Source organism: Elgaria multicarinata, chromosome 9 (assembly GCF_023053635.1).
Source record: "Elgaria multicarinata webbii isolate HBS135686 ecotype San Diego chromosome 9, rElgMul1.1.pri, whole genome shotgun sequence".
NCBI lineage: Eukaryota > Metazoa > Chordata > Lepidosauria > Squamata > Anguidae > Elgaria > Elgaria multicarinata.
In genome coordinates, this window is record NC_086179.1 from 45507030 (window position 1) to 45519917 (window position 12888).

The window sequence follows — 12888 nt, forward strand, 5'->3', positions numbered from 1 at the left end:
GCTATTAAAAGGTAGCTTCACCAAGAATGAAATCTGAAGTCTGAAAATGGTATGGCATTTTAAGATAGTGATTTGGCAGGGTTAGCTCAAATGCAGACAGAGAGAAGCAGGCAGGCAGGCAGGCAGATGTAGAACAACCAGGCTCCTGCTCCAGCTGGGTTAGGTTTATTTATTTTAAGTGTAGCTTACAAAATTGTGAACCACTTCAGCTCAAAAGTGGGATAAAAATCCAGTGGGTATGCTCGATACACACTTAAGCAGATCTGTCTGCATGTTTTCAATCTTTAGTATGGCTTTTCAGCTATTCAGCAGTTAACTGGCTCCCATTTTCTGATATAGAGTATATTTGACTTCATGAGACTTGTTTGAAACACTGGTCCTGGCCTTGCAAGTACAAATGTTAGCTTTGCTGAAAGGCAGGATACAAATATCTCAGATGCACATCTTGACTCATGCCCATGTAAGAACATAAGAAGAGCCATGCTGGATCAGAGCAAGGTTCCATCTAGTCTAGCACTCTGTTCACACAGTGGTCAACCAGCTGTCGATCTGGAACCCACAAGCAGGACGTGGTGCAACAGCCCATGTTACCAGCAACTGGTGCATATAGGCTTACTACCAGGCTAATTATTTTAGGGTTCAGTAGCTGGCATGTCAAGTGATACAAAGAAAGGGAAGTATTGATAGTGACAATTAAATCCCAGGTATCTGAACAAATGTGAATAAAGCAGAAGCTAGGTTGGATAGTAATGGTAGTTCTTCTAAACCCACCAAAACTTGGTGTGGTGAGGGTTTTTTCCTAAGCATTTGGATACTTAATAAGTTGCCTGTATTTCATTTTCAGAAATCTGAAATTTGCTAAAGCGAAGACATTCTGAGAACTACGAATAGATTATGAAAAGAGCATTAAGTTAGCTGTAATATGGACACTAGGTGGTGCACCTGAGCAAATTTCATTAGCATGTTGGTGTATAATTTTGCCTAAACTAACCAATTTAAGATACTACTTGAATAGCCATAGTGGCCACATTGCAACATGGTACTGTAATATGGATTTTTCCAGATAGAGATGTAGAGGGAAATGAACGGCACACTAGAAATACTCAACAGCTGTGACAGCCACCTGAATAAACACAGAAATTCAGGAACTTAAATCTGCAACAAACTTGGAAGCCAAGTGTCCCCATATGTGCTAAGGAAATGAAATGGGATCTAGTATCAGCCATAACATCAGGACCTTATTCACCTATTCATCTTCCAGTGTGATATTCCATCACCTAGCGACAATGCCCTTCTGTTTTATATAGGTTAAATAAGCCAATCTATGCAGAAAAATAAATGGACAGATTTAACATCAAAATTGGGACAATTTCACAACCTACTGTAAGAATTTCCCAGTCTCCCTGGGCACTCTGGTGCTGATCCAGAAGTCATCATTCTCCAAGCAAAGAACTTCAAAGGAACAGCTAGAAAGAATTGTAACACTAATAACAGTGTCCTTGTGAAGGGTTGCTGTGCTTGGCTTGTATACTTTTAAGCATCACATGAATTCTTGTATTTCATTGTGTTCTGGCAATGATGATGATTTTATGTAGCACCATCTACGTACAGAGTGCTTTACAGGTACGACAGATCCCCCTACCTCAAAGGGCTAAAATAGTCACAAGGAAACAACTGTGGAAGGGGAATGGATGCATGGGTAACAAGGAAAGAATATGAGATTATTTCAACAGCATGTAATTTGGCTTAGTTACAATAAGGACCTACCTATGTGTGTGACCTGCCAGCTGAGAACAACATCAAAATGGGCTCCATGAAAGTATGTGCCACAATAAATGTTAAGTCTTTATAATGTGCCACAGGAACTCCTTCTGGTTTAGAAATATTATGAAACACACTTAAACCTAGAGTCTGCTCAATATAGCGTAGATATTATTTGTTAATTTCTCTCCCAGTCCCATTGGCCTCAGGAGGAAATACAGCCATACATTCAAGACCTTATGCTGAATAATACAGTGGGAATTCCATGGTGGGAGTTTACATAAATTTTGCTACCTTCTAATTGCATGGAATACTGAAAAAACTGCCTGCTGAACTGCTTTCTCACTGTATCTTATATATGGAGCTGCTGAGAACAATCTTTTGAAGACTATCAAGACGCTTAATACAGGGTAATGAAAACTGGGAGTCATCTCATGCCTCCTAATTTTCACCTAAGAGTCAAGGTTCAATGTTATGGTTTGGAACACTATCAAAATTCCTAGTGGGTTGGATGTGAATGGGATGTTCTTGAACAGAACTACTGCATTTTGAAAACTTCTTGGATTAATACTGTTGTACACTGAATACTGTTATACATGGCTTGGAACCACAATACCTGATGGGACGCCTCTCCCGACATGTACACTATGCTCAACGTCTAAGGTCCTCCTCTGGGTACCTACTCCGAGGGAAGCTCAGAGGATGGCAACAAGGGAAAGGGCCTTTTCAGTGGTGGCCCCCAAATTCTGGAACTATCTCCCCAACAAGGCTTGCCTGGCACCAACATTGTTATCTTTTCAGCGCCAGGTCAAGACTTTTCTCTTCTCCCAGGCATTTAACAGCATATGTAGAGTTTTTATCTGACCCCAGAATAGTTGTTTTAAATGGATATTGTCTGGTTTTATGCTTTTTAAATTTTGTACATTGTTTTTTAATGTTCAATGTTGTAATGTTTGTAAAGTGCCCAGACAGCTTCGGTTATGGGGTGGAATCATCATCATCACCTGAATTTGTATGCTCTCTGGTGCCCTTTACTCATAAGGGGGGTTCCAAGCATCCTGACTTTCTCTGGACCCAGTCTAAGCACTGGACCACTCTGAGCAGCCTCCTTTTTTTTTTTTTTTTTTTTTAAGATTTCAGTACAGATGCAAAATGGAAGGTGAGAATATGGAGAAAGTGGGATAAATACCTCCCTAAATCATGCAGGAGGATTGTGGACAGTTTGTTTCCTCCAGATTTTGGTTTTCATGAAAGGGAAGCATATTTCATGGATATGTATGTCTCTTAATTCGGTGGAGAGTTGGAAGGTTGTTGTTTTTTACTTCAAGTGTTTTGTTCAGTATTAATGAACCAGCTCCCTTTTAAAATGTCAGATTTTAAAGTTGAAAACTTTACATTGAATTAGATTTTAACAGCAACAACAACACTCCTGAAAACTATGTTTATAATCAGGTGTGGTAAATTTCACTACTTGAGGATATTTACTAACATGCATACTTAGGGTTTCGGCTTCTTCGAATAAAAGACCTGGGAACTACAGATATAGATTTGGGGTATATTGCTAATATTATGGTTATTTTAAGTAGAAGACCATTTATTAAAATGTTTAAGTCCAGTTTTCCAATTGGCAAGACAGTCAAGGAGGCTAATAACAATTCAGTTCATTGGGCAGAACTAAACAAAAATAAAAAAGAGAAAGCAGAACTTGTCATGTCAAAATTATGCCTTAATGTTACCTGAAGCAAGGCTCAGTTGCTATCACTTTTTTATGATATCAAAATGCTTGTTCCTTCAGAAAACATGCTCCCCACAGTTGCCTCTACCAACTAATTTTGGAAAACGTGAGTTAATTATATATTATCAAATAATGGTGGGTAGAATTTGGAGAAGAGTGTTGCCTCCTTTTTTGCTAACACAGCTTCTGTTCCAGAAAACTCAGCAGTTGATTATTTTCTGTTCAATTTCTGCCTAACTTATAGTTGTAGATGATACACACTAGGTACTCTGCTTGGAGATATAAGTGTACTTGAACATAAAACAAAATAGGAAGCAATTCTTATACTAAGTCAATGGGTCACAATTGCAGTTTTTAAGCTAATTTCAGTTTTCAGCCAGCATGGATCAAGGTGGGTTCTTTTCTTTTCTTGTTTGGTACCTTTGCAGACAGCTGAAGTATTTATTGCGGGAGAAGGGAAGTCCATTTGGACAGTGATTTAATTCTAGACCAGCCTTTGATGGTCTCATAGGGGAGAGGCTCTCTTGATGGTAATATTACTTCAAAATGTGGTAAATCAGCCCTGCTATGTTTGCTGCTGTCCACATACACAGCCCTGATGCGCTTTCTGAGTAGGACCAAAGTCTTGCCCTGATACCACCACTGGGGAAGTCCCTGTACACAAGCTTTGTTTGTATTTGTTCTGTTTTTATTATTACTCTTAACTTTTTTTTCTGCACGGGGCAAATTGTTTTTGAGTGAGCCCAGAGAAATTATACTCTCCCTGCCTGTCTAGCAGCACAAAGTGGTGAAACTGAGACACTGCTTTACTACTTGCTAAGACAACCAAAAGTATTGTGTGATGTTAAAGATGAATAATTTTATTCTGGTGCCAGCTTTTGTGGACACCATCCCCTTGATCAGTTGCATGAAGAATTAAGTTGGCAAATCTATATAGTCATGCTTGGGAAGGGATGTTGATTGTAAACAGTGAGGTTAACTGGAATTGAAATGCAATGGTTCAAGTAATAACCACTGTTCCTAAGTTTTTGTATAGCCAATGGTGAGAGATCATGGGAGTTATAGGCCAAAACATCTGGAGGGCCACAGTCACCCTCCTCTGGTCGAAAACCCACCACATGTATCTAGATCTGCCAAGCTGAGGTAAATGTTTCATGCATGTGGTGGAGTAGCCAATATTTATTTATTTATTGCATTTCTATATTGCCCAATAGCTGAAGCTCTCTGGATGGTTCACAAAAGTTAAAATCATGGAAACAATTCAAAGTATAAAACAAACATCAGTATAAAAACACAGTATAAAAGCTGATGCCAGAATAAATATATTGGTCTTTAAAGTGCCATAAACAGGCTAACACAGGTATTTTATTTATAGTTATTTGCTTAAAATAAAAAGATAAAGGCATCAACGTGGGGAACAGTTCAAAACAATAAAAACGTAACACCTTGTTTTTTAAAAAGTTTAAAAACATTACAGCATTCCAACTTCATCGGGGATCTTAGGAGGGCTACTCCTCTGGAACCTACTATGGCAAGAAGTACAACCCGTGCCAGTTACCTACATCTACGTCCTTTGACCCCAGAGCGCTGGTTGCTTTTCCAGTCTGAAAAACACTTCTCTAGCAGAGAGAATTAAAAATTGCGTCTGAACGCTTTCCCGAGGCGCCAGTGGAATTTAGTAGGAGACATGATTACAGGCATTTCTGCAGTCGTTTTTCATAAGCATGCACAAGCCTATCTGCAGTGTGTGTGTAATCTAAATATTTTGTTCTTTATTGCTGAAATTCTATGCTATTTTAGTACTGTGCTTTCTTGTATTATTTTACAGTCCCCTGAAGAACAGTCTGAAAAGAGTTAGGCTTTTTTACAACGATTTGTTTGTTTGTTTGTTTGTTTGTTTTGGTTCCAGCATCTTGTGACGTTTCTCTGCGCGCTGTTCTGACCCAAACGCGCTCGCTCAAATCCCATTTCGACAGGTCTCGGCGGCCCTATCTGCACCCGCCCCGGCTCTCCGCTCCTCGGGGAAGGGACGTTCCCCTTGCCCCTCCTTCCGCAACCCCAGATAGAACCTCCGCGACGCGCGCCGTTGCTAGGCAACAGCCTCCTCTTTTCCGGCACTCTGCAGCCTTTTAAGAGAGTATCGAACGCCGATGGCATCGATCCACGAGCTGGGCTTTGAAAGGGGGCGGTGCGTAGCCTGACTTTCCTGCTCCTCCTTGCCTTCTAGCGTAACCTCCTCCCCTCAGCTCAACGGCCGTCCGTGCTCTGGAGGCGAGGTCGGCGCTCGACTGAGATGGCCTGGAGCGCGGGGGTTTTGACCGGGCCGTGGAAGCTGGCGGAGTGAAAAGAGTTGCCCGGGATACTGATGGCGGCGGCTCTGGTAGGCGCAGGGCGGGCGAGACCCTGGAGACCGACGCGACGGGGGCCCTGCCTGTGTCGCTGGTGGGGAGGTCGGGCCGCGGGGCCACCCGGGATGTTGTTGTTCCCCTTTCCCGTCGTCGTTCCCTCGTGTGCCTGCCCAGGCGCCCCGATAACACGGGGAAGGGCGGTGGAGGGTCCCGAGGCTGCAGTCCTGGGAACCGTGAGGCTTCTTAGGCCATAGCTAGACCTAAGGTTTATCCCTGGATCTTCCAGGGGTCAAACCTGTTCATGTAGGTGACACACGGGGGATCCAGTGCTCAGGCAGGGGCGAACCCTGGATGATCCCAGGATAAACCTGAGGTCTAGCTGTGGCCCTAGTCTCGGTTCGCCGCCTGCGACGGAGCAGCTGCTCGGAGCCTCCCAACCTGCCCACGAAGTGATTTCTAAAAACTATGTTATAAAAACACCTTTATAGAAAGGCTGCGGGTGTAAAATGTCTGGAAATAATGAAAGCCGGGTGGAATGTAGTTTTTCTTTAATCCTTTCTGTAAGATTCCCAGCATAGTTATTTCTTTCATTCCTTAGTAAAATTATTGATCTAAAGTTTATTTTACTGATAGAAATGTATGCTTAATTTCCGAACATGTGAATAGAATCTCCACTGTGTGTATTCTTGACAGGAAATTTGCTTTCTTGACAGTTTGGGTTTTGTTCTATAGTGTCCTGTGTTTCTGGGCTTGTTCAGGTTAAATACAGTATCAGTTGCTGAGTGTAGTTCTGATCTATTCAGACAATAATTACAAATTTATTGAGTTTGGGATGGTAAAATCACCATATGAATTGTTCTTCATGAGCACAAGTTTGCACATCACCATTCAGTCATAGTATGTGATCATGAGAAATGGTTGAAGCAATCTATGCACAATGGTGGAATTTATGCAGGGGGGAAAGCCACAAAGCCTCGCTGAATCAGTAGCCAAGTGGCCAATAAGTCAAATCCAAAGAATGAGATAGTGCCATTCTAGTATGCACTGCAGTAGAAATGCAGCTCCAGCTCCTCTTGTTTGTTCATATGTTGAGATGGTTTTGTCTCTATTGTGCTGGGAAGCAGACAGAAATGTCACATTGGAAAGGCAAGTAGGAGTATAGGCTTCACTGAGACGCTTTACAATATATTTAAAATACAAAACAATATACAGGAGTTACTAGGGAGAGCAAAAGTGTACACAAGTCCCTCTCTCCCCCTCTGATGTTCCAGTTACCTCTTTGCTTCTGAATCTGTGGGCATGTCTTGGAGGAAATAACCCCGACCTGGAATGTCTGTCACAACAGCCAGAATGTTAGTTCTTCACAGGGCAGGACTTCCAAATACATGGAAGTCTAAATACATGTTTAGAGTCCTATACATGTCTACTCAGAAGTAAGACCCCTTGAGCTTAATGGGGCTTACTCCCAGGTAAGTGGGCATAGTGTTAGGCTTGTAGCTTTACATAAGATAACATTCCCAAAAAAAGTTTAGGGTCAAATTGTACAAAGCAAAGATTTCAAAGGCCATCATGAATTAGTAATTTACACATAAAACTATAACAACACTATAATCTATGAGAGAGTCTTGGAGCAGTTTAAAGTCTAGAAGATTTATTGTGGCTTTTCATTTATTGATTTCTACTAGGAGGATCCTATCTTGATCCGTCATTTTAATGGCCACAAAGATGCAGTCACTTGTATTGACTTCAATCCAACTACTAAAGCACTTGGTGAGTCATTCTTTGAAGTCTATATGAACAAATTATTTGCATGGTCACATATTGAAACCTTCATAGACAAAAAGCCCTCCACCAGCTTTCTTTTGCAGGGTTATTTATTGAAGTTCTACCAGCAGGAAATTGCAAACCCAAGGCATGAGGGCTCAGTCTGTGGCTCCAAATAATATTTGGGCCTTTGCTAGACTAGGGGTTAGCCGGGTGCGAGGCCCAGGCTCGTCCCTGTGTGTCCAGATGACGCACAGGGGATCCTGGGCTCAGGCAGGGGTCAAACCTCCCTGGCCCTGGGGTAACCAACACTACTTGTGGCCTGGTATTTCCCGCGGTCTCGAGAGCACAGGTGTGTAGTCCGTTCTGCCCTTTCCCCGGCTACCGCATTTACTCGTGAGTAGCTGGGAAAAGCAGCAGACAACGCGCACCGCTCCGCAGGAGCACTACAGCTATCAGGGCAGGGTGGGGAGATGGGGGGGGGGCAATCGAAGCCGGGGGGATGGGGGAAACGGAGGTCGCGGGGGGGGATCGCAGGCGGGGGGGAACGGAGATCACGGGCGGGGGGGAAACGGAGATTGCGGGATCGTGGGCGGGGGGGAACAGAACCATGGGGAGAGGGGGGAACACATCAGAGCCAGGGGGGAACGAGGAACCCTTTAAAAAAAAACCCTTACCTTTATCATTGGTGCGCTCCTGTGCGCTCCTCCCTTTAAAACTTAAAAAAAAATTAGTAGAGATCCAGTGTAGTTGAGGTAGGAGTGAAATGTGATAGGAGGATAACTCTTGCCTTGATTGGACCACAGGTACTCCACAGATAGCAGATTTTTTGTCTAGGGGCTCTTCTGTACTTTAATTGTTTGGAATACTGCAATATGAGTCCAGCTTGTTTCCTGCAAAGAGCATTTTGAACATTTCCAGTGGATCCAGAACATGGTTTCCTTATCAAAAGACAGAACAGCAGTGTACAGGTTCTTAACTAAAGGAAATAACAGACTACATTTTTTAGCCTGGGTAGTATGATGAACATAATGTTTCCTGAACTACAGATTTTATGGATGAGGCAAGTTCAGGAAGACTCATAGGGGATATTGTGGGTTTTGTATGTGATTTTTATTTATGTATAATGGCTCATGAGAGAGAGAGTGTATTCGTGACAAAAGAGACCCTAGAATATGGCATAGGGTCCACATCTTTTTCAGTGTGGTTCTCGAGGCAGTACACATAATATTTGAGTGCTGTTACAATGCATTCCTTAATTTTTATTTTTTTTATTTTTTTACTTATTACATTTAAATTTGACCTTACTGATGACACGTATAAGTTTCACTTATTTCAGTTGGGCTTATTTCTAAGGATGTGTAGGATTGTCATTCTGCAGTGCATGCCTCTGTATACTTGGGAGTAAGCCCCACAGAATTCAACATCTTGCTTATATTTATTTATTTTATTTATTTAAGCATTTTTATGCGCCCATTTCCATTCTTCTAAGGACTAAATAGGCAATGTATTTAGTTATGTTATTGAACTTGCTATGAAATTATTGTCTTAGATAACAAACTAAAATGACTTTATTTATATGTTAATTTTTGTCCATGTTTGCATATCACAATAACCCAAGGTTGTTGTTTTTTAGACCCTGGGTTGTTGCGAAGGAAGTGGGAGCATGCTGATTTCCACTGCGTAACTTGTTCTCACTAGGGATAAACAATCCAGGCATGTTCCACTCCTGGGTTGTTAAGAATGATGTACAAACAAGGATTTCTGGGTTGTTGGGGGGACAGACAACCCATAGTTAAACTAGCATGCTAACTCACTCCTACTTTGTTCACAACTCAGTTTTTTTTTTAAAAAAACAACAACCTAGGTTGCTGTGACATCCAAACTGGGCCTATGTCTTATTTCTACAGTAGCTCATGAAACTGGTAATAAAAGTAAATGAAACCTTTGACTTCTATGTCAGATTAAAAACTGATCTGTCTTAGAATAAGGGTGGAAACAATACTGCATTTATATTTTTATAGCTTTATTTTTCTTTCTTGCCAGCCACCTCTTCTTTGGATAGATTTCTTATGATATGGAATTTGAGGCCAAACTGCAAAGCCTTCAGATTTGTGGGTCATTTAGAAGGTGTAACCAGTGTACAGTTTTCACCAGATGGGCACTTGCTGGCATCTGCTTCTCAAGACAGAACAGCTAGGTTATGGATTCCTTGTATGTAAGTATTACTGAAAATTAAACATTTCTGGTTGTTTGTTTGAATTATGTTGGGCTTAGGACATTTTATTGCTTCTTCTAGTAGGATGTGTAAATGGAAATATTTCTTGTTCTTCCTCTACAGAATTTTCCTGTGTTGAAGATATTTTTGTCACAAAGAATGCTTTTCCTCACTGTTTGTCATAGGTGTATTGTTTGGTATCAAGCTGGTGTCCTTAAGATACTTGAAAATGTAACTTGAATTCTTACCTGCTGCATCCTCACTATACACAGGGATTTGGAGTGGTGAACAATGCTACAAAAATAACATCAGAATTATAAACTGGGTTCTAATCAAGAAATAACCCAAATAATTATTCTATATGGTCTATAAGCCTAAACAAGAAGGGCATAACGTACTTCTGGGAAATGCTTAGGCTATGTCGGCACTAGCTCTCTATCTCACATTTGTTTCTGGGTCGAGGAGCAGTAGCTATCATTTCTTTTCCCAGTAGATTTCTAACTAGAACTAACCAGACCTGTTTTTTGAGCAAAAGTTCTCAGGTTTTGCACAGAGGCATGCCAGGGCAGTGAAGCAATGAGGGCTCTCCCTTTGAGAATACAAACTAGGTTTCAACAGTAAAGTTGAGGGGAAAGTGGATTAACTGTAATATTTTAATTGGTTTTGATTATGTTATTGTTGAGTTAATGCATTTGATTTTTTTTTGTTTTAATTTACAGTCATGGTGAATCCACGCCGTTAAAAGGCCATACTGCACCAGTTCGCAGTGTGAACTTCTCTCATGATAGTCAGTTTCTAGCTACTGCATCCAATGACAAGTCAGTAAAAGTGTGGAGTGTCTACAGCCAACGCCTTTTGTTCACCTTATCCCAGCACACACACTGGGTGCGCTGTGCCAAGTGCGTGTTTGTATGCTTTACCATCTCGATTCTGAAAAACTGGCTTCTTTTGTCCTTCTAGCTAGCAGATATTTTCCTTTTTAAAGATCACTTCACATGTTGGCCCCAGGGCATGGACTGAAGGCACATGTTACACCAACTTGAGAGCCAGTGTGGTGTAGTGGTTAGTGTGTTGGACTGGGAGTCGGGAGATCCAGGTTTTAGTCCCCACTCGGCCATGGAAGCTTGCAGTCACAGACTCTCGGCCCAGCCTACCTCAGAGGGTTGTTGTGAAGATAAAATGGAGAGGAGGAGGATTATGTACACCACCTTGGGTTCCTAAAGGGGGGAAAGGGGCGGGATATAAATGTAATAAATAAAAATAACTTTAAAAACTTGACTGAAGTTAAGTAGATTTATGCCTCGTCAGAGCCTGGGCGGGAGGCTGCCTGGGAATCCTATGAACACCACTTTGAGTTCCATCATGGAAGGAGGGCAGGGATGTAAAAATAGCAAGGCTAAGGGCTGGGAGGACAAAGGGAAAAGTAGCAGGACAAAGAACAAGGCTAGGGGTAGGAGAAACAGTGAGGTAAAGAGGTGTGAGAAATAGTGAGGCTGGGGACTGGGAGTAAGGGAAAACCAGCAAGGCAGAAAGGAGAGAAAGTGAGGAAATTTGTGAGGACAGAAACAGTGAAGCTGGGAGTGAGGGAGAGAAAGAAGGGGAAGAGGCTGGGAGCCAAGGAGAGCAAAGAGGGCAGACAAAGTTTTTCCTTCTCTTCCTGCCCACTCAACCACTGATCAGCAGTAGGTTCAGAAACAAGAAGGAGAATCTGGAGTCCTAACATTTTTCAAGTTTATTAAAATTAAAACCATTTTTGTTGAAGTAAGCATGGAGTGGAATGCTTTGTGGGCACCTTGAAGGTCCCCACTGGAGGTCTCCTTCCAGCCCCTTTCTTCTCTCTCCCTCCCTTCTTCCCCTTCTTTCGCTCCCTCACTCCCAGCATAGCATTGGGCACTTTCGTCCTAAAGAATAGGACAGAAGAGAATATTGAAAGGCAGAGAAGAATACTAGTGTTCTGTTCAGGATAAGATGGTAACTATGTCAACATACTGACATTGATTTGGACGCTATTTGTTAAGATGTAGATTAGTTTTTATTGTAATGAGGAGCTTGTTTGTTTGTTTGTTTTTACAAAAACACATTTCTTTCCTTTCTAGATACTCACCAGATGGAAGATTAATAGTATCTTCCAGTGAAGATAAAACTGTTAAAATTTGGGATTTGAGAAATAAGATATGCATTGATAGTATAATAGACTATGATGGGTAAGCACTATTAATATAAGAAAAAAGCAAAAATGTTTTAGCAACTTTTATCAACAGTTGTATTGGCAGGAGGTTATAAGAGAGTGGTAAAACTGTTGTCATTCATTTTGGAGATATGTTATAACTGCCTGAAAAGAGGTTGTGTTGCTGGTCCTGAGAGACAGTGTGGTGTAGTGGCTAAAGTGTCAGACTGGGAGTCGGGCGATCTGGGTTCTAGTCCCCCCTTGGCCATGGAAACCCACTGGGCACAGACTCTCAGCCCAACCTACCTCACAGGGTTGTTGTTTTGAGGATAAAATGGAGAAGAGGAAGGTTATGTATGCCGCCTTGGGTTCCATGGAGGAAAAAGGGCAGGATATAGATGCAATAATAAAAAAATAAAATAAAATATTTATAATTCTCCGTTGTAGATTTGCGAACTATGTAGACTTCAATCCTGATGGTACATGCATAGCTTGCGCAGGTTCTGATCACACAGTGAAGATATGGGACATTCGAATAAACAAATTATTGCAGCATCACCAAGGTAAATGTGTAGGCAGCTCAAAATGACTAAATCTCCCTCTCTCTCGTAATTTCTCTAAAAGCTAGCAGCAATCTTAATAACTAAAAACGATCTTGAAGCCTCTGTTACCAGTTCTGCAAATTCACTGGGTGTTACTAAGTAAGACATTATTTTTTTCATCCTTGGTCCATCTTTAATGTGGGCTTATTAAAGCAGGCCTATATCACAGATCGCCTAATTATTATAGAAATAATGCATATCTGTCATTTCCAGCATTAGAAAACACTGTATAAATTCCAAAGGTTAGAAAGAGTATTTTGAAAGCGGTCAACTTAATTAATGTATGGAAAATA

At 41.5% G+C, this 12888-nt stretch overlaps 1 protein-coding gene across 1 annotated transcript in view; it reads left to right on the forward strand.

The window, feature by feature from the left end:
- The first annotated feature begins 5741 nt into the window (after positions 1 to 5741).
- POC1B (POC1 centriolar protein B) overlaps positions 5742 to 12888 on the forward strand; it is a 39866-nt gene continuing 32719 nt past the window's right edge. Inside the window, exons 1-6 of the mRNA XM_063134701.1 lie at positions 5742 to 5876; positions 7530 to 7614; positions 9655 to 9826; positions 10546 to 10725; positions 11923 to 12030; positions 12441 to 12556. Coding sequence (XP_062990771.1) covers positions 5862 to 5876; positions 7530 to 7614; positions 9655 to 9826; positions 10546 to 10725; positions 11923 to 12030; positions 12441 to 12556 — 676 coding nt within the window. The 5' untranslated portion in view covers positions 5742 to 5861. The remainder of the gene's footprint in view (positions 5877 to 7529; positions 7615 to 9654; positions 9827 to 10545; positions 10726 to 11922; positions 12031 to 12440; positions 12557 to 12888) is intronic.